This window comes from Notamacropus eugenii, chromosome 6 (assembly GCF_028372415.1).
Source record: "Notamacropus eugenii isolate mMacEug1 chromosome 6, mMacEug1.pri_v2, whole genome shotgun sequence".
Classification (NCBI taxonomy): Eukaryota; Metazoa; Chordata; class Mammalia; order Diprotodontia; family Macropodidae; genus Notamacropus; species Notamacropus eugenii.
Window position 1 is genome coordinate 340,903,480 of NC_092877.1, and position 27,289 is coordinate 340,930,768.

Sequence of the window (27,289 nt, forward strand, 5' to 3'; positions counted from 1 at the left end):
GTGTCTGGCATGAGGCATTGGAGAGACAAAGACATGAATAAAATGGTCCTTGACTCCAAGGAACTGACATTCCATAGAGAGAGACAACTTAGACGCATGTAGCATCTTCTCAGGGTTCATTGTCTCGACCCCACCACACACACACTTTCACTTGTAGGCAGGATCTCCAGAGGTTGGCTTTCTCCTCCTCTTCTCAGGGTTCTAGGGGTTATCATGAGGGGTTGGGAGCCCCTCTGCAGTGTGCCTTTCTCCACAGTGATAAACTGATTGATTTCAATGAACTCTTATAGAAGGATAGAAGGCCAGAATCTTCCCCAGACCAGAGGGTGAACCGTCTCCGTGGAGAGAGCAAATCCAAACTTGAGGCACAAAGGGAACATGGATGATCAACAGTATATCTCATGGCCCTTTTCTCTCTTCTTGGAGTGTCCACCCAGTTCACTTCTGAGTGTGGTAGAGTCATTCTCTTGCTGTTCAAAGCTTTCCACACACTTCCTATCCTATTTGCTTATGGAGAGGGGAGAAGAGGAGTGACCAAATGACCCTTTGTCAGAGGACATGGGCAGACAGACTCTGGCTTCAGCATCTTCTTGCTCTGCTGGCTTCTCCACTCCTTGGCCCCATCCTCCTCTGGCTACCTGCTCCTCCACCCCACCCCATCTCACACCCCTAAAGAGGGACAGAACAGAGATGGTTTGATTTAATCCAACGAGCATTTATTAAACACTTACTCTGTCTTGGGCCCTGTGCTAGGAACTAAAGATACAACAAGAAAAATGAAACCACTTTCAAACAATAAAAATTGTCTTTGATTGAAGGGAAATAACCTTTTCACAGATCAGTGTATACACATTTATACACAGTATATTCAGAATAAATACAAAGCATTAGTAACTTATGGGTGTCAGGAGGTGGTATCCAAGCTGTGCTTTGAAAGAAGCCAGCAATACCACAAAGCACAGATGGAGAAGGAATGTATCCCAAGCAGGAGGGAGCCTTTGCAAAGACATGGAGATAGGAAATGGAATTTCCATTTGGGGAAGAGCAAGAAAAACAGTTTTAACTGGAATGGGAACTGAATGAGGTAATGTGGTCTGGATCTCCATAGGATAAGGTCATACGGGAACAAGTCCCAAGGGTACAGTTCCCTGTCCCTCCCCTCTCTTTCTTCTATCCTCACTCTGGTCACTGGTTTTTCTTGCCTCATTCTATGGTGGAGAAAAGGTGGGAGCAAACCCTGTGGTGTGTCTATACCATCCGCAGGGTAGTCATTCTGCCCCGTGTTTTCCAGGGCCAGTTTTGCCGGGGGTGGCCATCTAAGCATCCATGCAAATGCACTGTCTCACTTTGCATGTTGCCTTCCTCTCCCAAGCCTTGTGTGCTCCTCCAATGATCCCTGTTTTACATACAGGGACCCTACAGTAGATCAGGACAGGATCATTTGCTCCAGCTTCCAGAGTCATCTGTAGGGATGGGCACCAACAGAATCTGAAGGGTCTTTAGGGCCAGGTCAATGGGGTGTCTCCACTGTCCTCTCCTCAGTAGTTCTAGGATAATGAGGGATGACGGCTTCCCTGTGCCTGTCAGCTTTCAGTAAACCTTCCCATATTCTCTGCTCAACATGAAAAGAAAAAATACTAATTTATTGTATATGTGCGCATATGAATAAAGCAAAGAGAATAATTCATGCAAATAGACTAGCATGATTATTTACCAGATACTCTCTGGAACTCCTTGACAGGTTTCTTGGACCCCCTGGAGGGGCCCAGACTGGGAGTCTAGGCTTCTGCTCCGACCTATCATATACCCTAGCTGTGGGACTCTGGGAAAAACAGTGCTGTAGACAGCTCTGAATCTGTGAAGTTAATAGAGCACATGTTATTTGACATTGCTAGAGGGACATTCCTTTCTAAGGAATTCCCAAGCCAATGAAATCACATTTATTGTGATTTCCTATATATGGATTATAGGCTTTAGAACCAGAATGGATCTGAGAGGCTTCCATTTTACAAAGATGGAAACTGAGGCCCAGGGAGGGGAAGTAACTCACCTGATAGCACACAGAGCTGGGCTTTGAGGCCCTGGATGAACACAGAGAAATTTTCTTTTCTCTGAAGGATGATGGAATCATAGATTTAGAACTGGGAGGGACCTTGGATATCACATAGCCCAGCTCTTCTCATGTTTTATTTTTAAACAGGTAAGGAAGCTGAGGACCTTATCCAAGGTCACACAGGTAATGAATGGCAGCACTGGAGGAGATTGTGCGTGTCATCTAGTCCAACCTTCTCATGTTTTGTTTTGTTATTTAACAGATGAAGAAGGCTCAGAGAGGTTGTTACTTGCCCAAAGTAGTAAGAGGGAGAGCAGAGGTTTGAACCCAGGGCCTCTGAGCTGGCCCTGATAGGTTAACACTTTGACAACTGGTCATCCTGAGGTACATGTGCAGGGTAAGACCTCAGGGGGGCCCAAATGCTGGGGGCTTAGCACCTGTGTTCATACTCGGGTTCATTGAATTTAAACAATATCCCTTTTATTTAAAAAAAAAAAAAAAGGTTTTTTCCAGAGTCAGGAAAGGTTAAGAACCCAGGCTGCTGTACCTAGAGGCTTAGGAAGGAAGAAAATTGAGTGGAATTGGAGCTCGGCTGGTCTCTAATCCCTGGGCCCGCCCTCTCCCTCCTCCAGCACTTTTGTTTCTGGCAGGGGAGTTGCTTTGTCCTTCAGGGAGGGCCTCCTTCCTGATTCTGGCTCCTTAGGATCCAGCAGCACATATCTGCCCTCTAGCCGCCTCTCTCTCTTCTCAGCCCGCAGTGAACTCCTTCCCACAGAGCCTCCCTGCAGGCAGCTGGCTGGGGCTGGGCTGGACTGGGCAGCCTGCCTACCCGTCTGCCAGCCAGGAGGGCACTCGCAGCACCCTGCTGCTACCGCCGCCATCAGTGCCGCTTTTCAGGGGTCTCATGGCTGACCCCAAGGTTGTCATGAAATGGAGGCAGCAGCCTGGAGGAGGGCTGGGGGTGTGCAGAGGAGGGCTGGGGGCATGCGCCTGGACCCTGTGAGGGAGCCAGGGAGATTTCCTTCTCTTGTTCCTGTCTGTAGGGGTAAGTGGACACTTCTGACAGGGACATTGGCTGCTCGAGTTAAACATTCTAAGCTGGTGCCTAGGCTGGCATCCTTTTAGCAGAGAGCAAGGGGATGTCCCCCATCCTTGGTGGGAGGCTGCCAAAGGCTGGGTGTGAAAGACTCAGTGAAAATTGGGATGTTGCTGCCTTAGGCAGAAAGTCAGGGAAGGAGGATGGGGGTCAGCAAGAGAGCTAGGGGAGAAGCCTGAGGTTATGGTACGTGGTGGGGTTAGAGGGGATGGTCCAGGTATGCAGTAAACAGCTGGAAAGCTGTAGAAATGTTTTAGATGGGCTTTTCATCGGACTGACTGGTCCAAGTTGCTTGGGGCCAACCTGAGAGTGATCCAGCATATAGTCACAGGTTGTTCATGCTGCTGTTTCACAGAGAAGGTCTGTGGGAGGGGTCTGCCCTCCAAAATGAACCCTGACTGTCTCACTGGGACAAAACAAAAGATACAAAATGAACCAAGGACCGTTTTGAACGCAGTCGGGACTGCTGTACAGTGAGAAGTAAATTATTGCCTTATGGGTTCTAATCCCAGTTCTAAGTCCTTCTTCTCTGGTCCTCAGTTTCCTGCTTTGTAAAAATATGGTGGTCAGACTAGGTAGCCTCTAATGTTCCTTCTGACTCCAGCCCTACTCTGGGCCTCAGTTCCCTCCTCTGTAAAATGTGGGAGTTGAATGAGGGGGCTCTTGAGGTCCTTTATAGTTCTGAAACTATGACCCTTTGGACTGTAAGATCTGAGAGGACAGCAGTGGTTATCTCTTCTGCTCCAAGTGGGTTAGAAAGCATCAGAAGCCACTGCCAGGCCCTGAGAGTTGCAGATAATTTCCAGAATCACCCATTTTCCCAAATAACTCAAGAGGCCAGTAGATCTCTTCTTGCTGGATGGAATTCCAATGGCCAGCTTGGGCACTGTTCCATGTCTGCAGCCTGAGAGGCTCATGTATCACACTCCAGGAGTGTTCCCTTTAGGGCAGCATTGGCCCTCCCACTCGTGGGGAGACACAGGGCTGCATCTGATGGGATCGAAAACCTCCTCATGGAAAATCCAGGCTAATTTGTGATTCAGTGGCTGCCTCCTCAGTAGTCTGTGTTCTGGGTGAGAAGGGGGGCTGGGGCTAGTAGGGCCCTGGGCAGGAGCAGGGAGGGGGTCAGTGATCCAGCACATGTTGGGATGGGGGGGGGGGGTGGAACTGCTAGCCAGCCCCATGTGAGGGTTCTGGACTAGACAGGATGTTCCCCCCGCCCCTGCCCCAGGGCTCTTCTCTTTCGTTTTCTGTGACTATGGGTGGGGGTAGATGATGTGCATTTCATCTATCCAGGTCATTAAGGCTCTAGGCAGCAGAGGTCTGGGCCCCGGAAGGAGTGATTCATTTGGAAAAATGACCTGTACAGTATTTTCTCATCTAAACTGGAGGGCTTTACAACTGGTTTAGGAAAAGGGCTTGGCTCCCCACAGGGCTAATGCTCAGGGGTAGAGAAGCTACTCAGTGTTTGAGGAAGGAAGGAAGGAAGGAAAGAAGGAAGGAAGGAAAGAAGGAAGAAAGGAAGGAAGGAAGGAAGGAAGGAAGGAAGGAAGGAAGGAAGGAAGGAAGGAAGGAAGGAGGGAAGGAGGGAAGGAGGGAAGGAGGGAAGGAGGGAAGGAGGGAAGGGAAAGAGGGAGACAGGCAGTTAGGATGGTCCTGCCTCCACTTGACCTGACCTGTCATTGAGCTATGACAGAATTTAAAGCTGGAAGAACCTTTGGGACCATCTAGGATTTTACTGAAGCCCAAGGGGTAAATGACTTGCCTATGGTCACCTTGGTAGCAAGGGATGATTTGAACGCAGGCCTTTCTGGCAGATCTAGCCATACTCTTTCTACTATACCACACCGCCTTCTAGCCAATGACAGTAGCCTGTGAAAACCCTGGAGGGTGATAGAAGCAATCATTTATAATCACATAATGCCTTAAAGTTCAAGGGACAGCTGTGGTATAATCACTAGAGAGATGGCCTTGGAGCACAGCAGACCTGGGCTCAAGAACCACCTCTGACACCCGCTGGCCACGTGACTCTGGGTCAGTCAGTCAACAAGCACACCTACTATGTGCCAGGTACCCATACTGAGTGCTGGGGATACAAAGAAAGTCCCTGCACCCAAGGAGGTCACAGTATGATGGGAGAGACAACATGCCAATAACTCTGTGTGTGTGTGTATGTGTGTGTATACATACACATATGCCGATAACTATATATAAGACAGACATCTCTCTCCTGACCTCTACATCTGTGTCATGTAAACAGAAGACAATCAGAGAGGAAAGCACTTACTTTGGGCATGTGTGGGTGACATGGGGGGCAGCAACCTTCAGAAGGTAGGACTGGAACTGGGCAGAGATGAGGAGCGAGAGTGTGCCAGGCCAGGGGCAAGGCCAAGGGGAAGGCACTGAATCAGGACATACAAGTGAGGAAGCCAGTGTCCCTGGATTGCTGAGCACCTGGAAGCAAGCAAGGCTTAAGAATATTGGAAACATAAGGAAGGGGCTTTAAATGCCAAATAGTTTTGTGTTTGATTCTGGAGGTGACAGGGCGTCATTGGAACTTAATGTTTACTCTGGATGGCATAGGCAGACTTATGCTTTGGGAAAAACTTTGGCAACTGAGTGGAGAGCAGATGTGAGTGGGGAGAGACAGGCCCTTAACCCCTCAGGGCCTCCAGGCAACTCCCTCATTGTAGAGGAGATACTGATCTGCCTGGTGGAGGGGATTCCCTTATCAGAGAACTCACTGTACCAAATCAGTCACAAATCCAGTCCTAATTCTGTCTCTGTCTCATCTGATCCTGGCAGTTCTGTGAAGTGGCTACTACAGGAATTGTCATCTCCCTTTTATAGAAGAGAAAACTGACGCTTAACAAGGTTGCCCACCGATCTACAGCTAGTAAGTCTCAAGCAAATTCAAACCCAGGTCTCTGTGGTGGGAGCTCCTTCTATTCTACTTAGTTGTCTTTCCAGCCCTCTCTAAGTGACTGGCCCAGGGAAAGGCTGGCCAGACCTGGCCTCCTCTTTAGAAAGTGTAGCCTTGTGGTCTGGTTTTCAGAAAACCACCTGGCATCAGATCAGGGCTGCAGTTGAGACTTGGTATGGCTAGATGCCTTTGGGTTTGTCTGATTTCTTTCATGTTGAGTCCCCTAAACCTGAGACAGTAAGAGGTGAGGAGGGACCAGGGTCAAAGGCTCATAATCTGGTAGATACAGGAGGGGAAGAGACAGAGGCCAAGGACCAGAGCTGGGAGGCTTTCTGCTCTTTGCTATGGAGGGAATATGTAAGGGCAGTCAGGGCAGCATCAGGATAGTCCCTGATCCACTGGGTTCCCCAGTCAACCTAAAGAGAGCCTTTGTTTGGACTCATCTGAGGGGTTACCTCTGCATGGGAAAGGGGGCACACCCACTGGTTCCTACATAGAACTCTTGGTTGGTTCCCATCAGTTAGGCTGCCTCTGAGATGATTGGTTGGCTGGGATTCAGGACTCCTCTCTCTTTATAAAAATGAGCTGGCATGGTAGGCCAGCTCAATCTCTTTTGGATTTCCTTTTTACTTGCTTCTATTTAGAAGACAGTCCAGGGCATAGTAAGGTGACCTATATAAGGGTAAGTGTAGGCAGGAGTCACCTGTCTGATGAGTCTCCTCGTTCTAAGTTCTGGAAATGGCTCTTTCAAGGAGAAGCACATGGGAGGTACATGAATTGGCAAGTGGCCTGGGAGGATAGAACCTGAAAGCAGACTTGCTCCAGAGATGGTAGCTACTGGGGGACTGAAGAGTTTCCTGTAAATGTAGATGGCGGTGTATATTCACTTGGTCTAAGACAGGAGGCCAGGCTTTGCTGGGTTTTTCATGAGTGATGTAATGTTCCTAAGTGAGAGAGTTTGGACACTGACCTCCTAGAGGAGGAAAATCTCTTCAGCAGTGTGGGAGAAGGAAGAATTTCACCAATGTGACCCTTGTAGTAGAAGGGGTGGTCATCATAGGGAGGGTGACCAAGAGACTGAGCATTTGTCAACCACTATTTTGACTGTGAATTGGTCAGACGGTGGAAGTTGAGTGGAAAGAGTGCTTCTCACTTAGTGATCCACAAAGTATGGTCACCTTCTGGGGACACTCTAAAGCACAAGGTGATGCTATGAATCTTCGTCAAGGGATGGGGCTGTGTAGGACACTGAGGGATGGAGAGACTGACCAGAACATCAAAGGGGAGAAATCACAAGTTTACTTACCTTTTTGTGGAGGGCATGAGGAAGAACTGATAAGATGTTGAAGTGTTTTATTTGCTCCTATTCAAGGGCTCAGGTGAACCTTTTTTATCTTCTGTTGGGAAAAATAAAGGCTACCCCCTCCCCATGCCTATAACAGAGCTAATATCTTGAATGATTATACTGGGGACCCTTTTATCTGTCTTTGGGTAAACATAGGCATGAGCTATACCTAATTCTAGGTGGGAGCAAAGAGAGATAATGACCCTTTTGTGTGCCAACAATCAGCATCTAATCCAGTCTGAGTGAACCCTGAGCCTTAGGGGGCCTTGGACTTGACTTACAAATAGGAAATAATTCACCAGGAACCACCTATTATTTTGAAGGAATAGACCAGACGTCTTTTTCTGGGAGAACTCTGCATTGCAGTTAGAGTGATTATAGGTAGATTTGTCAACACTGTGAACACTGGTGCCTTTGTGTTGAAATCAACTTTTCTTTTGCTTTTGTAACTCTGTGGTCATTCTCCCAGAGAGAGATGCTGACAGCCACCCAAGGGGAATAGATTCCTAGACTTCGATGGGAATGCTGAACTGAACTTCAGAGACATTTTCAGATACTTATCCCTACTGTAACATCAAGCTCTTTGAAGTCCATTGTAGTCAGGGGAGTCATGGGATAAGGAAATGGATAGCATTCTTTAACCCAATGTGGTAACTTAAATGTTCCCATGTTTGCCCTTTGACAAAAAAGTTGGAATCTCTTTGTGAGAATAATTGATCAAATCCAATTCAATAATTCAGAAAACATTGCTTACTGTGTGCCAGGCACTGGGTATGCAAAAGGAAAAATGAAAATAGTCTGAGTCTCCTGGAAGTGGTTTACTAAGGATAGCGGGTCACTCAGACCTGTATGGAATAAAAAGTACAAGATAATAGGGGTGGGCATGCAGAAAGCACACAATTAGGAAGATCAGAAAAATCTTCATGAAAAAGATGGTGCCTGTGTTGGAACTATGTTTGGAGGGAGAAGGCAGAGGATTCCAAAGGTGGGAAATGGAATTCTAATTACGACAAATAGGCCAGTTGGACTGGAACTCAGAAAGAATTTCAAGAAGAGTAATAAGAAATAAATATGAAAAGATAGGACAGGGTCCCATTGTGAAGAGTTTTAAATTCTAGAACAGAGAAGTCTAAGGAGCTACTGAAACAGGGGTGACATGATTATACTCTTCCTTCCTTCTTTCCTTCCTTCCTTCCTTCCTTCCTTCCTTCCTTCCTTCCTTCCTTCCTTCCTTCCTTTCTTCCTTCCTTCCTTCCTCGACCTTCTTGTCCTCCTTGTCATCTTCTTCTTCTCCTCCTCCTCCTTCTTCTTCTCCTCCTTCTTCTCCTCCTTATTTTCCTTCTTCTCCTCCTCCTTCTTCTCCTCCTCCTTCTCTTCTTCTCTTTTTCCTTCTCTTTCTTTTCCTTCTTCATTATTGATGTCCCTTGATCTGAATCAACTTTAAAATTTCCAATTAAAAATAAAAATGAGAACATAATGGAATACCTATTATTTCAATACGGGCATTACAGTTAGCTCAAGAAATTCCATCTGTCCAAGGGCTATTTTCTTAGGGAAACAGTAGGTGAACACATTTTCAGAATCTGGAAGATAAGTGCTCACAAGCACATGAAAACATCTCTAATCCTGAGAGCCCTAACAGGGATGCTTTGATCTGGGGTCTCTCAGGGAATGCCTTCCTCAACATAGTTATTTCCTGATTAAAACTGAGATGGAAATGCTGCGAGAGAAACTTACTTTATTTCCATTTCCTGATTTTTTTTTAAACAAAAATGAGGAAATGCCAAAAGATTAAGCATAGGAACAATCACAAAATCAACACCAGATCATTAGAACTGAAACATCAGGGTGGGCCTAGAGTCATCTAGAGTCGTTTATCTGCCTCTGACAGTAGCACCAAGCCATGGGACACAATAGTAAGAGCAAGTGAGTTTGAATCCTGGTTCCTTCAAGCACTTCTCTTTGTTACTTCTGCTAGTCTCCTGGACACAGCCAAACTCTCTCGTTACCTCCGCCCCCCGGGAAACTTGGACTCTACCTCAGATTTCCCTTGACTCCCCTGGGTTGGAGCTGTTGGTTTTATCTTGCCTGGAAAGCAGGCCCCTGCTGCTTCCCATAGGCTCCTACCCTCCACCCCCCACCTTTTTCAGCTCCCCTTTTCTGTGATGTGTTAGACTAGACACTCCTTGAGGGTGGAGACAACCTTGTTTGCTTGAATATGAAGAACTTAGAACTTAGCACAGTGCCTAGCACATAGTGAGTACTTAATAAATGCATATTCTCTCTCTTTCTTCCTCTGTCCCTCCCTCTTTCTCTCTCTTTTTGCTCTTTACCTAGCTATCCATCTCTGTCTATCATCCATACATCTATCCATTTATCTCTCTTTATATCCATCTATCTCTCGTTCATCCAGCTATTCACGTATCTCTTTCTATCCATTCATCTTTCTCATCCATCTAGCCATCTCTCTATCCATATATCTCTTTCTCTTCATCTATCTCTAGCCAGCTCTCTCTCTCTCTCTCTCTCTCTCTCTCTCTCTCTCTCTCTCCATCTATCTATCTATCTGGCTGTCTATCGATCTACTTCTCTGGTCCTCCATTTTCCTAAGCTATAAAATGCTTATATATAAAAAAGCTGATCTACAAGGCACCTTTCAGCTCTAACTTTTCTATACTTTTTGGGATTTGGGGCCTTTCCTGCTCCATGGCACATATTAGAGCCCGTGGAGCCAGAAGATATCATGGCGATAGAAAGGGATGTCCCAGGCTCCTCAGGCTGCTTTGAGGGAATGAAAGACCTCTAAAGAAGCAGTTTGGTCAGTGATGCTAAGGTGCCTGTATTCAGTTCATTTTAATTCAGCAAAGTAGGAAAGATGGGGGTAAGGATATATCCTGATCCCTGTCACCAGATAGTCAAGGAACTGATGGTCTCTCCAGAGGTGATCACAGCAGATCTAAATCCGTTTTCAAGTCAGCCAGGGGAAATAATCTCAAGGCTATAAAAGGAGAATGATATCCATGACCCAGTGGGAGGTGGTTGTTCTGATCTGGTGCCCAGATTCTCCTCCTTTCTCTGAGTTTTCTGAGGGAACTCCCAAATGGCAGGCAGGGCTTCCCTGTGGCTGAGAGCCAGGTGTTTTATGGGGAAGGGCAGAATTTCCAGCAGGCACATCTGATTGGTTTCCCCACTCTGAGGTCACTTTGAGGTACCACATCCTAGATGTGTGGGAAACTTCCAGATATAAAGGACAAGAAGGAAGATTCTAGAAAAAAAAGGGCAGAGAAAGGCAGAGTAGGGGTACCCAATAGGAGGAGGAAGCATGTCTACAGCAGAGACAGCCTCTGGCAAGAACATATAAGTCCCTCAAAAAAGAGATTTGGAGGATGACCACAGAAGTCATAAAGGAGAAGTGAGCACAAAGAGAAAGGATTGGAAAAGCAATTCCAGTGGGAAAGACTGCATAAATTTGGAGGCAGCAAGGATCCCAAAAAGCAAATTTGACCTTAAGATTCACAAAGAGAGGGAGAGAATTGGGAAATATAAAAACAAAAGATGTCAATAAAATTTATTTTTAAGAGAGAGCTTGCACGCATATGTGTGTGTGTGTGTGTGTGTGTGTGTGAGAGAGAGAGAGAGAGAGAGAGAGAGAGAGAGAGAGAGAGAGAGAGAGAGAGAGAGAGAGAGAGACAGAGAGACAGAGAGACAGAGAGACAGAGAGAGAGAGAAACAGAAGCTAGGGAGGAGAAAAATCCCTCTGTCCTCTGCCCCATCAGATCACAGCTACCGTGGTAACAGTAATAGCTAACATTTATAGATTGCTTACTGCACGAAGCATTTTTTGAATATTATCTCATTTGATCCTCACAACCACCCAGAGAGGGGGTGCTAACTCCCATGTTACAGATGAGGAAACTGAGGCAGACAGAGGTTAAGTGACTTGCCCAGGGTCACAAGCTGGTAAGTGTCTGAGGCTGGATCTGAACTCAGTTCTTTCCTACTCCAGGCCCCACGTTCTATCCACTGTATCACCTCTTCAATTCTGGGCCTTCAATTCTAAGGAAAGACTGTGATAAGCTGGGGGGAGGCAATAAGGTGAAGGCTGCAAATGCCATTCCCTATAAGGATGAATTGATGGATTGATGGGACATTTAGCTAGAAGAAGGGAAGGCTTAGGGTGGATGCCATGGCCATCTTTGAGTTTTGGAAGGGCTATTTGATGAACCTGTTCTGCTTGACCCTGGAAGGCCCAGAGCTAGAAACTTTGGGTAGAGGTTACAGGAGAAATTTATGTTTGAAGTAAGGAAAAATTTCCTCATCAATCAACAAGCAGTGTGTCATGCCCTGTGCCAAGTTTTGAGGGTACAGCTACAAATGTAGCCTAGTGCTTGCCCTCAAGGGACAAGATCTCTGAACAATTAGAGGTAGTGAGCTCCTCATCATTGGGGGTCTCCAAAATAAGGCTACATGCCCATGTTCTAGGGGAGACAGAGTCTTGTTCAGGGAAGACCAGATGGCTTCTCAGAGCCCATTCAATTCTGAGATGTTATGATTTGGAGGAAGGAAACATGAATGTGAACAAAGAAAGATGCTTTAAAAGTGGACAAGAGTCAGTGACATTTAATCAGATACACAAGAACTCTTAATTTTTAATGTATGGCTTGGAAAGCTGCTTGGTTCTTTTTCACAGGCCATGGATGACTATTTCCTCAGGTTATACCTCTTTATTGTATTTAGGGGTTTTGGGGGGAACTTTGCTTTGTTGTACACACATAATGCCTGGTCACTTCTGTATCAGCTATTGCTATGTGTAAATAAATCACTGTACACACCTTCCCGTGCAGACCCAGAGAGGGGAAAAAAATGACTGAATACCTGGAAAAACCAAGAGGAGCCTCGGACACTTGATCCCTCTCTGCTACTGCTGAGAAGGCCGTCTTGGCCTGGTGCCTTGGGCCTTTCATTTTATATTATCTAAAATGCACTTGCCCTCTGGGAGGCAATCAGGGATATCCATCAGGCTACGAAAAGCTGGGCCTTTTTCGTTTAAGTCATGAGATATGGTGAGAATTACGTCATTTTGACATGAGGCACTTTTCCTCTTGACAAGTGGCAAAAGGCAGAAAGCCTTCTTCCTCTACAGCTGTTTCTAGCCATGATGGTTATTCCATTTCCTGGGCTTTTAAATAATTCTATGGAAATGTGGGTGTTGGGAAAGTCACCTGGGAAATCCATCCAAGTCCACTTCAGAATTCTGTGCTCACTACTGCTAGGTACCTGGATTGCAGCTTTAGATTCTAGGACAGTCTGGCTGAAAGATTGGACAAAATGTCAGGACTCCCTAATGCGGGCCTGCCTTGATGTTGAAAGGATGGTCTCTGGCGTGAGTTCGAGTGTGGGATGGATGGAATGGAAGCCAACTAGATATAAAATTTTGGGGAATCATACTCTGGACAAAGGGAGAAGAATATTATTCAGATGCCCCTTTTTCTACGGCAAGATATCAGGTGAGGATGGTGTGGGTACAAGTCAAGTGTCAGCATCTTTTGGTTAGGATTGACACCTGGCAAATGATAGGAGACTGTGTGCATGGAAATAATGTATCATCTTTTTTAAGATTTCAATTTGCTTGCTTTCCTATTTTGCATTTTTGTTTAGATATTTAGGTTCAAACTTATATTTAAAAAAGGGAAAAGAAAGAAAAAACTCTACATCTATGTCCGTGAGATTTGGTGGCTTATGGGGTGAAAGGGCAGCAAGGTGGCACAGTGGATAGAGCATCCGGTTTGGAGTCAGGAAAACCTGAGTTCAAATGTGACCTCAGACACATCCTCGCTGTGCGACCTTGGGCAAGTCACTAAACTCTGCCTCAGTTTCCTCATCTGTAAAATGGGGACATGTTGGAGAAGGGAATAACAAATCACTCCAATGTCTTTTCCAAGAATACCACAGAAGGGGTCATGAAGAGTCAGGCATGATGTCGGCTTGCCTGCTTTATTTTGTTTTGACCTCCAGGTGTACTTGCTTCTCTTTCAGAGGTGATTCCAGTCAATTCAGCAAGCATTTGGGGGCCCCTGCTTTGTGACCCATTAAGGATTCAAGAAGAGGTTTTTGAGTCAGTCTCCCTGATATAATGGATTCTCCCTGAGGGCAGGGTCTGCTTCTTGCCTCTTTTTGTATTTCCAGCTCTTAGCAGAATGCCTAGTACATAAGAGGTGCATGTTGGTACATAAGAGGTGCATGTTGGTACATAAATACATGTTGGCTGATTGATTGACTTGTCCAGGGTGACATGACTAGTAATTTTCAGAGTCAGGATTCGAATCCAAACCTCTTTCTTTTAACTCCAAAGTCCTTCACTATGCCATGGGATGAGACTCCCTCCTGAGTCTAAACATATCTAAGGCAATAGCCTTTCTGCATACCAATAATTGTTTTGGTGATGGTACATACCATAACATAGCTTTTGACCACTATCCTAATTATTGGAGGGGGTGCATCTATGTTTACTTAGGGAGGAAAAAGGGAAAGAGGTAGCTATCACCAGGCTTTCCAGGGAATCTGTGAATTGGTTATGGGGAAACCTGGGTGACATAAAAAAGAAAGGATGGGAAAGAATTCCTTTGGGGGAAGATGGAGAAATGGTCTGCCCTTGTTAACATCTCTCAGTTCCATATTTCTTTTTATTCCCGTCTTCAACATTTCTTTCACTCAGAATAGAAAAATGAAGCTCTTAGCCTGAAAACCCCCCACTAGTCATTTGACAAGAGTATTTAAAATAACAGATCTATAATAATCCTCCCACAGCCAGGAAAATTCATTAGTAACATTTAATCCCATCAGTAAGACTCCAGAAGGTGAATACTGTTTTGGCCTCAGCTATAGAAGTATCCATGTTTGGTCCCCAGTGAGTACAAGCCATCGATTAGTCTCATTCATGCCAATATTTTCACGGTCACCTAGAAAACATGACTCTCTCCATGACTCTGTAATTCAGGAACAGGGAAGCTGATGTAATTTGGGTTCTGCTGCACTTGGGTTTGAGTATTTATTTATTTTCTTTCTTCTCTTTTCTCTAACAAAGACTTTTATTCACCATATTTTAAAAAGCTGGCTAATTTAATGATTAGCACCCCAGGATGTCGGTGGTCCTCTTAGTGCACTAATGAGCATAGGAGGCGTTTTTAATGACTGTGTTTGCAAAGTGAGTTTCTATATTATGTAATTCAGTTAGACATTTTAAAGTTCTTGCTATGTAAGGGCACCTGACAGCATAGAGATGGATTCCAGAGAAGATAATCTGGAGGTTTTAGTGAACTGCAAGCTCAGTATTGTGTCAGTAGTATGATGTGGCAGCCAAAGAAATTAATTTATTCTTAGACTGCATTATTGAATGAATGAATGAAAAAGCATTTATTAAGTGCATACTATATGCTGAGCTCTGAAGCAAAAGCGAAGATGGTCTTGACCTCAAGGAGCTTATATTCTAGCGGAGGAGACAATACATGTAGGAGAGTAGGGGTCCAGAAGGGGATGCTTTGATTTGGAAAGATTTAGAGATGATGAAGGGAACTGTAGGAGATTTACCTTTTCTAGTAACAATATCAGTGCTGATTTGATCATGGTTCCAGAATTGGCAAGAAGAGAAAGAGAGGTATGAAAATGGGAGTGGAAGGTGTTAAAATGAAACATGGTTAGAGAAGATGGCTTGACATGGCAAGTCACACATGAGGCTCTTCCCGACGTGGTACAGTTCTGAGTTACCACTCGGGACTGTGTCTCTGGTGGCAGTTCTTGAGCTGAAAGAATCAAGTTCTCCAGAGCATGAGGGTTCAGAAATATGAAGGGGATATATTCACTGTGTCCTGCCCTGGTCAGAGCACACTTGCATGCCATATTTTAGAAATAACATTTTATCCAGAGGAAGGCAACCAAGTAAGCATTTTGTAAATGTTTGTTAATCAGATGGAAGACAGGAGACCTGCTGCTCTCTGGACCCAGTTCTGACTCCCCCTGGCTGTTTGACCTTGAGCAGGCCCTTTCCCTTCTCCTGGCCTCAGGTTCCTTCTCTGTAAAATGACGTTTGACTGATTGATCTCTAAGGTCCTTCTACTCCTAAGATTGCTTGAGTTGCTGCTGATTGAATATAAATAGAAGGAACTTTCTAGAGTTATGTTCCAAAAGTAATCTTGCCCCTTGACCCCATAATTCTCTTGATGGGAATGACACCTGAAATGTTAGCGAAAACAAAGCCCCCAAAATCATCTGTTCAGCGATTTTTTTTAACAACAGCAGCATTTGTGGTTGCCAACAAAACAAAACGGAATAGTATCAGCACCCAACAATAGGGGGATGGTTAAATGAGCCTCGGGACATTGACTTAATGGGATTTGCTGGGCAATCAAGATGGCTCCATGTAAGGAATACAAAGAAATCTGGAAAGATCTTTATGAAATAATGTGAAGAAAAAAGTGCAAAAAGAAAATGGAGTCACATTAACTGACCTTGGCAGCTAGGTGGTGCTATAGTGGATAGAGCTGGGCCTAGAATCAGGCAGACCTGAGTTCAAATGCGGCCTCAGGTACATACTCACTGTATGACCCTGGACAAGTCACTTAACCCTATTTGCCTCAGTTTCCTCATGTGTAAAATGAGTTGGAGAAAGAAATGGCAAACTCCTCCTGTATCTCTGCCAAGAAAACCCCAAATGGGATCACAAAGAATCAGACACGACTGAAAAAGGACTGAACAACAACTGAAGAGGAAATGTAGATTGGGATAGGGAGACAGAGAAACCTAATGGAGGCGTAGAGAAGATGATGGAAAAGTTTTTAACTTTGTGGGAAGCAATGTAGCGTAACGGAAAGAGCCATGGAGTCAGACAACCTGAGTTCGAATCCTAACTATTGTTGACTAATTTTCTGTGTGACGTTAGTTGAGGCATTTGATTTCTCCAGGCCTTAGTTTCTTCATCTGTAAACTGAAGTGTGTTGGACTAGATCCCTGAGATTTCTCTAACTCTAAAGCTATTATCCTAGGACCTTTAAAAAAAATTAGGTGTAGTTCTAAAGCAAGTTAAACTGGTCCTATTGATGCTTAATGATAAGTTTATAATAACTTGTCGAAAGGCAGTTGCTGCATGTATCACTGCTCACTGTGATCCTATATCTTTCCTTCTTGCTGTGGCTAAACAACTTGAGAAGGCCTTCTACAACAGGGGTATCCCCTTCCTTTTCTTTTTCTGTAGTCTGACTTCCAACCTCATCATTCAGTCACAGCTTTTGTTCAGTGATGTCCCATTCTTTACGAATCCATTTGGGTTTTCTTGTCAAAGATACTGGAGTGGTTTACCATTTCCTTCTCCAGCTCATTTTACAGATGAAAGAACTGAGGCAAACAGGGTTAAGTGACTTGCTCATGGTCACACAACTAGTGTCTGAGGCTGGATTTGAACTTCCTGACTCCACCGAACTTCCCAGCTGCCCCAAACTACTCTCTCCAAAGTTGCCAGTGGTGACCAGGGCACTCTGGCTGCTCAGTTAACTCCAGCTGCTCCCTATCACTTCTAGGATCAAATATAAAATCCTCTGGTGTGCAAAGCCTTTCATAACCAGCTCCCCACCCCCATCTTTCAAGTCTTCTTACTTATACCCCTCCCTCCTCTAGTTAAAGCTGTGAGCACTTTGAGAATGGAGATTATCTCAGGTTTTTTTTTCCTTCTATCCCTAGCATTTACATAGTGCTAAGTATATAATAAGTGTTAAGAAATGTTTTTTCATTAATTTATTCATTCCATATTCCAGAAGACTCACCACCTGCCCCTACTTCTTACCACATGTACCCTGTTTCTTCTACACTTTCCAGTTCTAGAGTTATGATCAATTCAGCACCGCCACTGTTCCAGAAAGGACTATACCAATTTACTACCCTGTGTTGTCATTTACCATCTTTGTGACTTGGAGCATCAAAGCGCTTCTCCCTGGCTACCACCCCCCATGTATGCTGCTTCTCCCCTCCTTTGAGAAGTTCCTGGGATTATAGCAAGGATTATGTTTGCTTTTATATTTATATCCTCAGTGCTTAGCACAGTTCTTGGCACATAGGGTAAGCATTTAATATATGCATTTCACTCATTTATTCATGTATTCTTTTATTTATTTTCATTTCAGTAAACTAGACCACGAAAGAAAATCATTGCTAAGCATTTACACTTTCTCTCAGAACTCCCTCCATCAATGCAAATCACAATTTAGCTATAATGTATACGTTTAGTATACTTGGGGAGATGAATGGCACCCCTCCCCCCATGGCCACATAGCTAGGAAGCATCAAAGGTGGGATTTGAACCCCAGATTATCACAAAAACATTCCAGTTGTGACTAGACTAGTTGTTACTGCCTCTGCCTCTCCCTTGAATATAACAGGTGCACAATTAATATTTGTAGAGTTGCTTTGAAATCATGAAAATAATTTCCAAAGAGCCCACAGAAAATGTAATAAAGACCCCATGAACTTCAAAGCTGGGTGCTGCATCCTCCTAAGCAGGAGTCAGGACAGCTGGTAGCAACTTTTTCTTTCTCTCTCCCAGAATTCTGGCTGCTCAATTTCAGTGTCACTAATGCCTCCATTGATGGCATCCCAGGAGATCAGTTTCTTAAAGGAATACAAAAAGAACAGAAAATCCATCTGGCAGTCAATAAACTCAAGTCTGACAAAAGCTTATTTACCCTACCACGAATAAATGCACCTGAGGCCTTGGGTCTCTCTGGCTGCTAAGAGGCTGGATTGTAAATGAGCTTATTAGGTCATTATCGGAGACCCCTGGCTCCCACTGAGCCCTCCTGGTTTAGCTGACTTCTGGGCATGCCTGGAAGCCTCAGAGTTCATGTGTTTATGAATGGTTTGGGAGTATTTTAGATTTTATTTTAAAATGGTTTTTATCTTATGATGGTGCTTGGACATTTATGAAAAGTATTGTGACTCTAGCTGTCTTATGAGGAGGGGCACCATGCAGGAGCAGCTGCCCAGGCAATGATAGGTGTTGTCACTGGGGTTCCTTGGACAAAGACCAGCAGGTTGTTGGGGGCTCTACTTTCAGGTCTGGTAGTAGTGGTTAACAGAGGGACCAAATGAAAGTGTTCTCCCCCTCTCCAAATTTTCCGAGAGCATTTTGTCTGGATCTCACCTCAGTGTTCAGCCCACCCTACCTGTTATTCTGCTTGGGCTTGGAGGAGCACAGATTTAGAGCTGCAAGGGACCTGAGAAGTCATTTAATCCAATGTGCTCATTTCAAAGATGAGTCTGCTAAGGCTTAAACAGGTGAATTTACTTGTTCAAGGTCACAGAGGTAGGCTGCAGAGATAGAATTCAAACCTGAGTCCTCCAATACCAAATCTAGTCCTGCCCTCACCCCGCACTGTACCACACTGCCCTTCCCTATGTTAATGTTGTATCCTTCAGTAGAATATAATCTCCCCAAGGGCAGTGATAGTGCATTTATATCCATAGTGTCTCATACATTTGAGGGGGGAGGGGGGATTTCCTGAGTATGGGGGCTTCCTACTAAGGAAACTCCACCCACCAATACATACCAGCATCCATTCTGCAACTTAGCGTCTTAGTTGCCTGGGGCACTTGGAAGGGTAGTGCTTGGCCCATGGTCACACACAGGTCAGAGGTAGGATTTGAACTCATAGCTTTGTGATTCCAAGCTGCCTCTCAGAATCTTTCTGAGATGCTGCTTCTCTATCTTCTGCATGTTGTTGTTCAGTCATGTCCGACTCTTTATGACTCCAGACTATACTGTCCATGGGATTTTCTTGGCAATAATACTGGAGTGGTTTGTCATTTCCTTCTCCACTGAATTAGAGCTAACAGAGGTTAGGTGACTTGCCAGCTAGTAGGTGTCTGGAGTTGCATTTGAACTCAGGTCTCCCTACTTCAGTCCCAGTGCTCTATCCATTGAGTTACTTCCTTGTGTTCTGCTTAGTAGGGGCTTTATGTTGATTTGCTAAATGAATTGGAGGTAAAAGGAGGAACTGACAGCCATTCCTTGCTGTCCCTCTCTCATGGTCCTGTTAAAATGATGGAGAAAGACCCCTTGTTCTTGAGGTGTTCCAATCTTTTCTTAGAAATCACCCCTTTCTAGAGAGAACAGGGTGGGACAAAGAGTACTTTTTGGCAACCTTCTGGTTTCCCTCTAGGATGAATAACTAACAGGCTTGGTGAGATCTGTGGAGGGAATCAAGCTGTCTAGACCTCCCAGCTGTTTCTCATTAGGAGATACAGACCTCATTTGGCTCTGCATTTTATTTCCAGCCTGAATGAGTATGGGGTGATCTCATTCTTCCTGTGACCCATCGTTCACTTACTGAGATGGTGATGGCCTGTTGGTCCCAGGTCAGCTTACCTTTCTTCCTTAAATCCAAGAAGAAAAAAGTCTACACTATCTAACCATCAATGCCAATCTGTAGCCAAGAGACTTCTTCAATATCTAACTCAAGAAAAAGATTGTTTAGGGAAAAATGGGCCAAGGAGCTGAATGGTCCTTTCATCTTCAATCAATTAATTAGCATTTAAAAAGCCCTTGCTTCATGCCAGGTACTGTACTAAACACTGGAAGGGACAGACAAAAACAAAAACAGTCTCTGATTTCAAGGCACATATGTTGGGAAGGGGAAAACAAAATATGGTTAAGTATAGTGGGGATGGTATTAGTCCAATGAGACTCCTCAACGGATTGGATAAAATCATAGAATATAAAGAGTAGTTAAAGGAGATAGTGAGATATAAGGGTATGTCCTTTTCCGACTCTGAGTGACCCATATGCTTACAAAAAGGCCAGGAAACTGGGCTGAAGAATGACCAAGACTGCTCTTTTTTCCACCTACTCACTGATATGGTAAGATGATGATAAGGGAATTTAAAAGTGGAGGAACAGGCCCTACAAGCACCCAAGCTGCAGAAACAGTTGAGAAAAAAGCAGGAGGTGGAGGAAGAATCTAGCTCTTCACCTTAACTTTGGAAAGTTCAGAAAGAGGGAGAAAAGGAGGGGATTTCTTTTCCCTCCCATTCCTCATTGGCAGTGGCCTCTTCTAGCTGAACACATGGCAGTGTTCAGGTGAGTGGGATCCAGTTGTGGAGTCAAGCCAGCCAGAAAAGCTGAGAGTCCCAATAGACTGTGGGTGTCTCAAGAGCAGGGACATCATGTCCCTGATGCTTAGCACAGTCCCTGGAATAAAGTAAGTGCTTAATAAATGCCATTTGACTGTCCAGGATTGGCATCCTATTAGGGAGATGGCAAGCCCCAGTGCTGAGACCTTTTCTTGTCTTCAGGGTCTGCACTTTGGTCCTTAAAGTGAGTAAAAGTAGCCTTTTTAAGGCTAAAAGGGGGGCATGTCAGCTGATTCTGAGGCTGGAGGCAGGGAAATCCTGTGGTGATTATGAGACCAAGAACAGTGGGAGTCATTGGGAGTCATCAGTAGAATTAGCAATATCAATTACTCCTCTTCTGACATGCCTTGGCTATATGTCTTACACATGTGTGTGCCCCTCTCTGCTTGTGAACTCTTTGTCCACTCTAGCCCCACTCCCCTAACTCTATGGAGGAGATATTTTATTGCCATATAGTTTTGGTAAATACCTTTGCTTTGAGCTAATTGTGTCCTTTGATTGATTAGTCCAGGTAAAGACCGTGGTTGGGGCTTGCAAGCTATAGTTTTAGGAGTTCTTAAGGGCTATGTACCTTGAATAGGGCATTCATTCCTTGAAGGACCCAACTTTAGAATTTGAATGGGGGGAAGGGGCATTACATAATGAAATACAAAATATAGGAAATAAACACAAAGCAATTTTTTTTATTAATCTTTTTTTTATTTTTTATTTTTTAATGTTTAACAATCACTGCCATACAATTGTGATTTTATCCCCCCCACCAACCCCCCACTCCCCCCTCCCTCCCCACGACTGCATACAATTCTGTATAGATTCTACATATACTTTCCTATTGAGTATATTTTCACTGTAGTCATGCTATGTAGTCAGACTAAGATAAATGAAAGAAATCGTATAACAAATCAGAACATGATACACAAACACATACACATACACAAACATGATCTGTTACATTATGTGAGTGACTTCCATATTTCTCTCTCTGAGTGTGGAAGGCATTTTGCCTTGAGAACCACCATTGGGATTTTTTTTTTTTTTGTAAGAAGTTCTTGTGTTATTACAAAAATCTAAGTCTACCAGAAAAAACTCTCGCACACTGTGGTCGTTGCTGTGCACAAAGTTCTCCTGGTTCTGATCCTTTCACTCAGCATCAGATCATATAAGTCCTTCCAGGCCTCTCTGAAGTCTTCTTGTTCATCATTTCTTATGGCACAATAGTACTCCATTACATTCATATACCATAATTTATTCAGCCATTCCCCAATTGATGGACATCCCCTTGACTTCCAGTTTTTGGCAACTACATAGAGTGCTGCTATAAATATTTTTGTACATGTGGGACCCTTTCCCATTTTTATGATCTCTTGGGGATATAGTCCTAGTAGCGATGTTGCTGGGTCAAAGGGTATGCACATTTTTGTAGCCCTTTGGGCATAGTTCCAAATTGCTCTCCAGAATGGTTGGATGCGCTCGCAGCTCCACCAACAATGAATTAGAACACAAAGCAATTGGAGAAGCACAAATAACTGGGGGAATCAGAAAAAGGTTCTCTCTTGAGGCTCTATTTGGATTGTCCACCATGAAATGTGCTCAGGGATTCTGAGCACAGGTCTTCTGTAGGAGGTGGACTTGGGCAGTCCTTCAAGGGAAGCTAGAGATCCAAGAGGTAGAATTGAAAAGGGAGAACATCACAGGCACGGGGACAGTAGCCCCTGTCAAAGCGCACAGGTGAACAATGAAATGTCACATATGAGGAAAAGCAAACAGACCATGGTTGGTTATAGAGAGTACATGAGGAGCAGTCATGTGATATCAAGTCTGGAAAGATGAACTTGAGCCACTCTATATTAGAAGTGTGGTTTTAACCCAGGTCTTCCTGGTGCTGAAGCCAGCTCTCTGTCCACTACTCCACATGGCCTCTTGTATAAATGTCAAACAGAGGGCTTTGTATTTTATTCTAGACAACAGGGCTGGACAAAAGCTTCTTGAGCAGGGATGAGGTTCTGGAGAAGGATATGGTAGTATATGATGGCACCACCTTGTTTTAATTCTCTAAAATGATCATATGTTAACCTGATATTCTGAGGCAGCAAAGAGACGATGAAACGTGGGGAAACGTGGGCTCTGAGCAGAAAGTGTTACTGCAATGAAGGCTTTATTTCCTCCTTGGTGAAGGCTGTGGCCATGGACAAGAGACATTTCTGTGGTGTTTGGGGATTTTTTCTTTCTCCTACATGTGGTTCACCCAACACAAATTATGCTAGATTCCAGGCATGTTTCCTTTCTCCTGTCATCCCCTCCCATAAGGGATCATAAGATTGATAAATTTCATAGAGTTGGAAGGGACCTGGGAAGTAACCTACTCTAACACCTTTAATTTACAAATGAGGAAATTGAGTCCCGGAGGAGTGAAGCCAGAGATGTTATCAAAGATTTTTTCCAGTGTAAATGGAAAGAATGAAAGTTGTTTTTAAAAAATTCCACCCCAAATTAAATGCTGTGAAATTATGACCAAATTTGGCCCAGAAGAAGAGATTTGAGACGGTCTTCCTTTTCTCCTTTGCAGAGGTGAATGGAACACTGCATACCGTCACACTTGATTGATATGTTGTTTAGTTTTGTCAAACTTTTTTTCTTTTACTTTGTGTTGTAAGGGATAATTCAAGGGATGACTCTTTGAGAGAAAGAGGGCTATCTTGGGAAATGAAAGTAGCAAATGCAAAAGATGTCAATAGAAAGTTAAATTTTAAATTAAGCTTTAATTTTAAAAATAATTATAATTAAAATCTTATAAAATCAGACACTTACTAGCGGTGGGACCCTGGGACTTCAACCTGTTTGCCTCAGTTTCCTCATCTGTAAAATGATCTGTAGTAGGAAACAGCAAGAATCTTTGCCAAGAAAACCCCAAATGGGGTCCGGAAGAGTTAGACATGACTCAATAACAACAAAGCAGTAGATAAGAAACGAAAGGCAGAACTTTCTTCCAGCCTCTTTGAAGAATCATCTGATAACAGTGGAGTCTATGACAAATCTTGAATAACTTTCCAAGCAGAACTTTCATCCTTTATTTTTTGCCATTTCTGGGTAAATGTGGAAGTGTTCACTCACCAGGGTGTCTTTTCTCTCTTTCACTTCTGCAGATGAAATAATGCAGCAAGAAATCCGGCCTCTTGCAGCAGTGGATATCATAGAACAACTCCATAGACAATTCGCCATCCTATCAGGTAAGAGTAAAAACAGGCTAGGAAATCCCAGCCTAGGGAACATCCTCCCTTCTTTTTGAAACGCCCTAAATCCAAGCCCGGCACCGGTGGGTGGGTGTCATTATCCACCCAAGCTGGGGAGTGGAGGTTCAAATGAATGGGTTTAACCAGCAATGTGCTGGTAAATGTTTAACAACTGTCTCTCCCAGAAATAAAAAAAAGTACACAGAACACACTTTTAGTTTAATTTGTATTATTAACACTTTCTTAAGTCTAGACAATCAGCAGAATGATAAATCAAGTCCTGATTTATTGTTTACCAATTTCTGAGTTATAAATGTGTGTGCTAGCTCAGATTCAATCCAGTTCTGATTCTATCTAGCTGAAATTTTATCTGGCCCACTTGTCAATATAAGTGTCACAGATGATTAGGCTTCTTAAGAGTCAACCCAGTATGGCGACTCTTTAATAAACTTTGTTTTACTTTGACTGAAAAAAAATAAATGTGTATGCTAGAAATTTAACAATCAGGTCTTAGAGAGAACTGGCTTCAGCTCACCCCTGGGCTCAACATTTTGGTACCGGAGATGGTTTGGTTTCATCCAAACACTTCTGTTCATGACCACCTAGAGAGGGATGCAGGAAGGGTACAGAAGGAGAAAATGAACAAGCAATTAATAATCACTTATTATGCACTTACTGTGTACCAGGCACTATAGTCAGCCTTGGTGATACAAAGACAAAATCACAATTCCTGCTCTCAGGGAGTTCATATTCTAACAGGGGAGACAATACGAACAAATACATAGCAGATAAATATAATGTAAATGGGGGTTCATTACTCCTCTGATCTACCATTGGTTTTCTGTCCTGGCTGTGTATTCTTGATGCCTACCACGGTGTCTTGTATAGAGTAGGCACTTTGGTACAGTGGAAAGAACACTGGTGTGGAGTCAAAAGTCCTATGCTCAAATTCTACCTGAGACAGCTACTACATTCATGACCTTGGACAAGTCTATTAAACTTCTCTGAGCCTCTGTTTCTTCATCTGTAAAATGGAGGGATATGGCTTTTGAGGTCCCAGCTCTAGACCATGGGTCTAAGATCCATGTCTGTTTCTGCTCTGCAAAATGAGGAAGTTGGACCTTCCCAGCTCCAGAGCCACAATCTTATGTTCCTAATAAATTCTTCAAGTCAGTCTTGGTAATAAAAGTTCATTAGAAAATGTTAGAGTTGGTAGGTTATCATTTTCATTTCTCAGATGCCAGGAAACAGGGAGCGCTGAGGGGATGGAGGAGGTGTGGGCCAGAAATGAATTCATAAGGTTTTGTAAAAAATCATTTACTTCATTCTGAACTTAAGGAATAAAACAAGCATTTCCATAACAAAGTGGGATAGAAAAACAGAGGATTTCACCTGAAATTGCAAATCCATTATGTACAACCTGCTGTCCCTTACAAATATACAACAAAGTTATCATGTGGCTTTTTCCCCTTCCCTTTTCTTTTCCCCTCCCCCCAAACTTTGAAATGGCTACTATTAGACACAAATGTGTATGTGTGTGTTTGTATAAATATATAAATATATATTTATATCTATCTATATCTATAAAAGGTATACGTATGTGTGTATATACATATACATATATACATACAAACAGCATCTTCCTTCATAGGATCATTGCAGTTAATTTGGGTATTTATAATAGAATAACTTGGTCACTCAGAGTTGTTCTTAAAACAATATTGCTGTTACTGTATACAGTGTTCTCAGGATTCTGCTCATTTTGCCTTCATTTTTTCATGGAGGTCTCTCCATGCTTTTCTAAGATCATTGAACTCATCATTTCTTATAGCAAAGTAATATTCCATCATGAATATATACTACAATTTGTTTAGCTATTCCCCAGTTGGTAGCCTTCTTCACAATTTCTAATTATTTGCCATCCCAAAGAGAGCTTCTATAAATATTTGAGAATATATAGGTTCTTTTCCTTTTTCCATAATCATCTTGGAAAACAGACGTAATAGTGGTATTGCTGGGTCAAAAAGTATAGGCAGTTCAATAACTCTTTGGGCACAATGTCAAATCTCTCTCCAAAATGGTTGGATCAGCTCACAGATCTACCAACAATGACTTAAGGTCTCAATTTTTCTACATCACTTCCAACATTTGTCACTTTCCCCTTCTAAAATTTAGACATTTAGCCAATCTGAAAGGTACAAAATGATATCTCAAGGTTGTTTTAATTTGCATTTCTCTAATCAATAACGATTTAGAGCATTTTCAAAAGACTACAAATTGTTATAATTTCTTCATCGAAAAACTGCCTGGTCAAATCCTTTGATCATTTATCAGTTGGGGAATGAGTTGCATTCTTATAGATTTGACAAAGTTCTTTATATATTTGAGATATGAGATCTTTAGCTGAGGAACTGTCTACAAAATTTCCTCCCCTAGCTTTCTGTTTTCCTTCTGATCTTGGCTATATTTGTTTTATTTGTACAACTCCCTTTTAATTTAATATGATCAAAAATCTCCATTTTATATCTCACAATGCTCTCTCTTGTTTCTTCATAAATTGTTCACGTATCCATTAGTCTGATAGGTAGTATGTTACATGTTTTTCAAATTTTCTTGTAATATCTCTCTTTACGTCTAGGTTATGCATCCATTTTGACCTTACCTTGGTAAATGATATAAGATATTGATCTTTGCCCAGTTTCTACCAAACTGCTTTCTGGTTTTCTCAACAATTTTTTTTTTACCAAATAATGAATTCTTATCCCCAAAAACTTAAATCTTTACACTTGCCAAACACTACGTTAACTATATTTGTTTGCTGCTGTAGATGATGTGTCTTCTCTGTTCTACTCATCCACCTTTCTATTTCTTAGCCAGTATCAAATAGTTTTGATAATATAATTTAAGATTAGGTGCTAGTAACCCTCCTTCCTTTACATTTCTTCCCATTAGTTCCTCTGATATTCTTGACTTTTTGTTCTTCCAAATGAATTTTGTTATTATTTTCCTAAGTAAAATAATTTTTTGGTAATTTAATTGTGATTGCTCTAAATATATAGATTAATTTTGGTAAAATTGTCATTTTTATCATATTGGTCCTGCCTTCTCATGAATGATTAATATTTCTCCATTTATTTAAATCTGATTTTATTTGATAAGGGTTGGTTTTAAGAATTATTTCAAAACTACCTTGTTAGGTTAGTGCTACACATATTATTATCCTCATTTTATAGTTGAGGAAACTGAGATCCAAAGTGACTAGCCAAGTTACATAGCTAGTAAGTATCAGAGGCAGGATCGGAACTGGGAGGGCTCCTAACGCTAAGCCCTATGCTCTTCAAACTCCAGCATACAGCCTCACAGAGCCATCCAACTATGCCATTTGAATGTTGGCATCCTGTCACACACACACACACACACACACACACACACACACACACACACACACACACACACACCATAGTAGAGC

At 43.1% G+C, this 27,289-nt stretch overlaps 1 protein-coding gene across 2 annotated transcripts in view; it reads left to right on the plus strand.

Annotated features, from left to right (window-relative positions):
• MCF2L2 (MCF.2 cell line derived transforming sequence-like 2) overlaps positions 1–27,289 on the plus strand; it is a 352,924-nt gene that overhangs the window by 57,748 nt on the left and 267,887 nt on the right. The window contains exons 1-2 of one of the 2 annotated variants that reach the window (XM_072618350.1): positions 2,969–3,098; positions 23,734–23,817. In XM_072618350.1, coding sequence (XP_072474451.1) covers positions 2,984–3,098; positions 23,734–23,817 — 199 coding nt within the window. In that variant the 5' untranslated portion in view covers positions 2,969–2,983. Of the gene's footprint in view, positions 1–2,968; positions 3,099–23,733; positions 23,818–27,289 lie in introns of those variants that run through there. The other variant, XM_072618349.1, reaches the window with a different exon arrangement.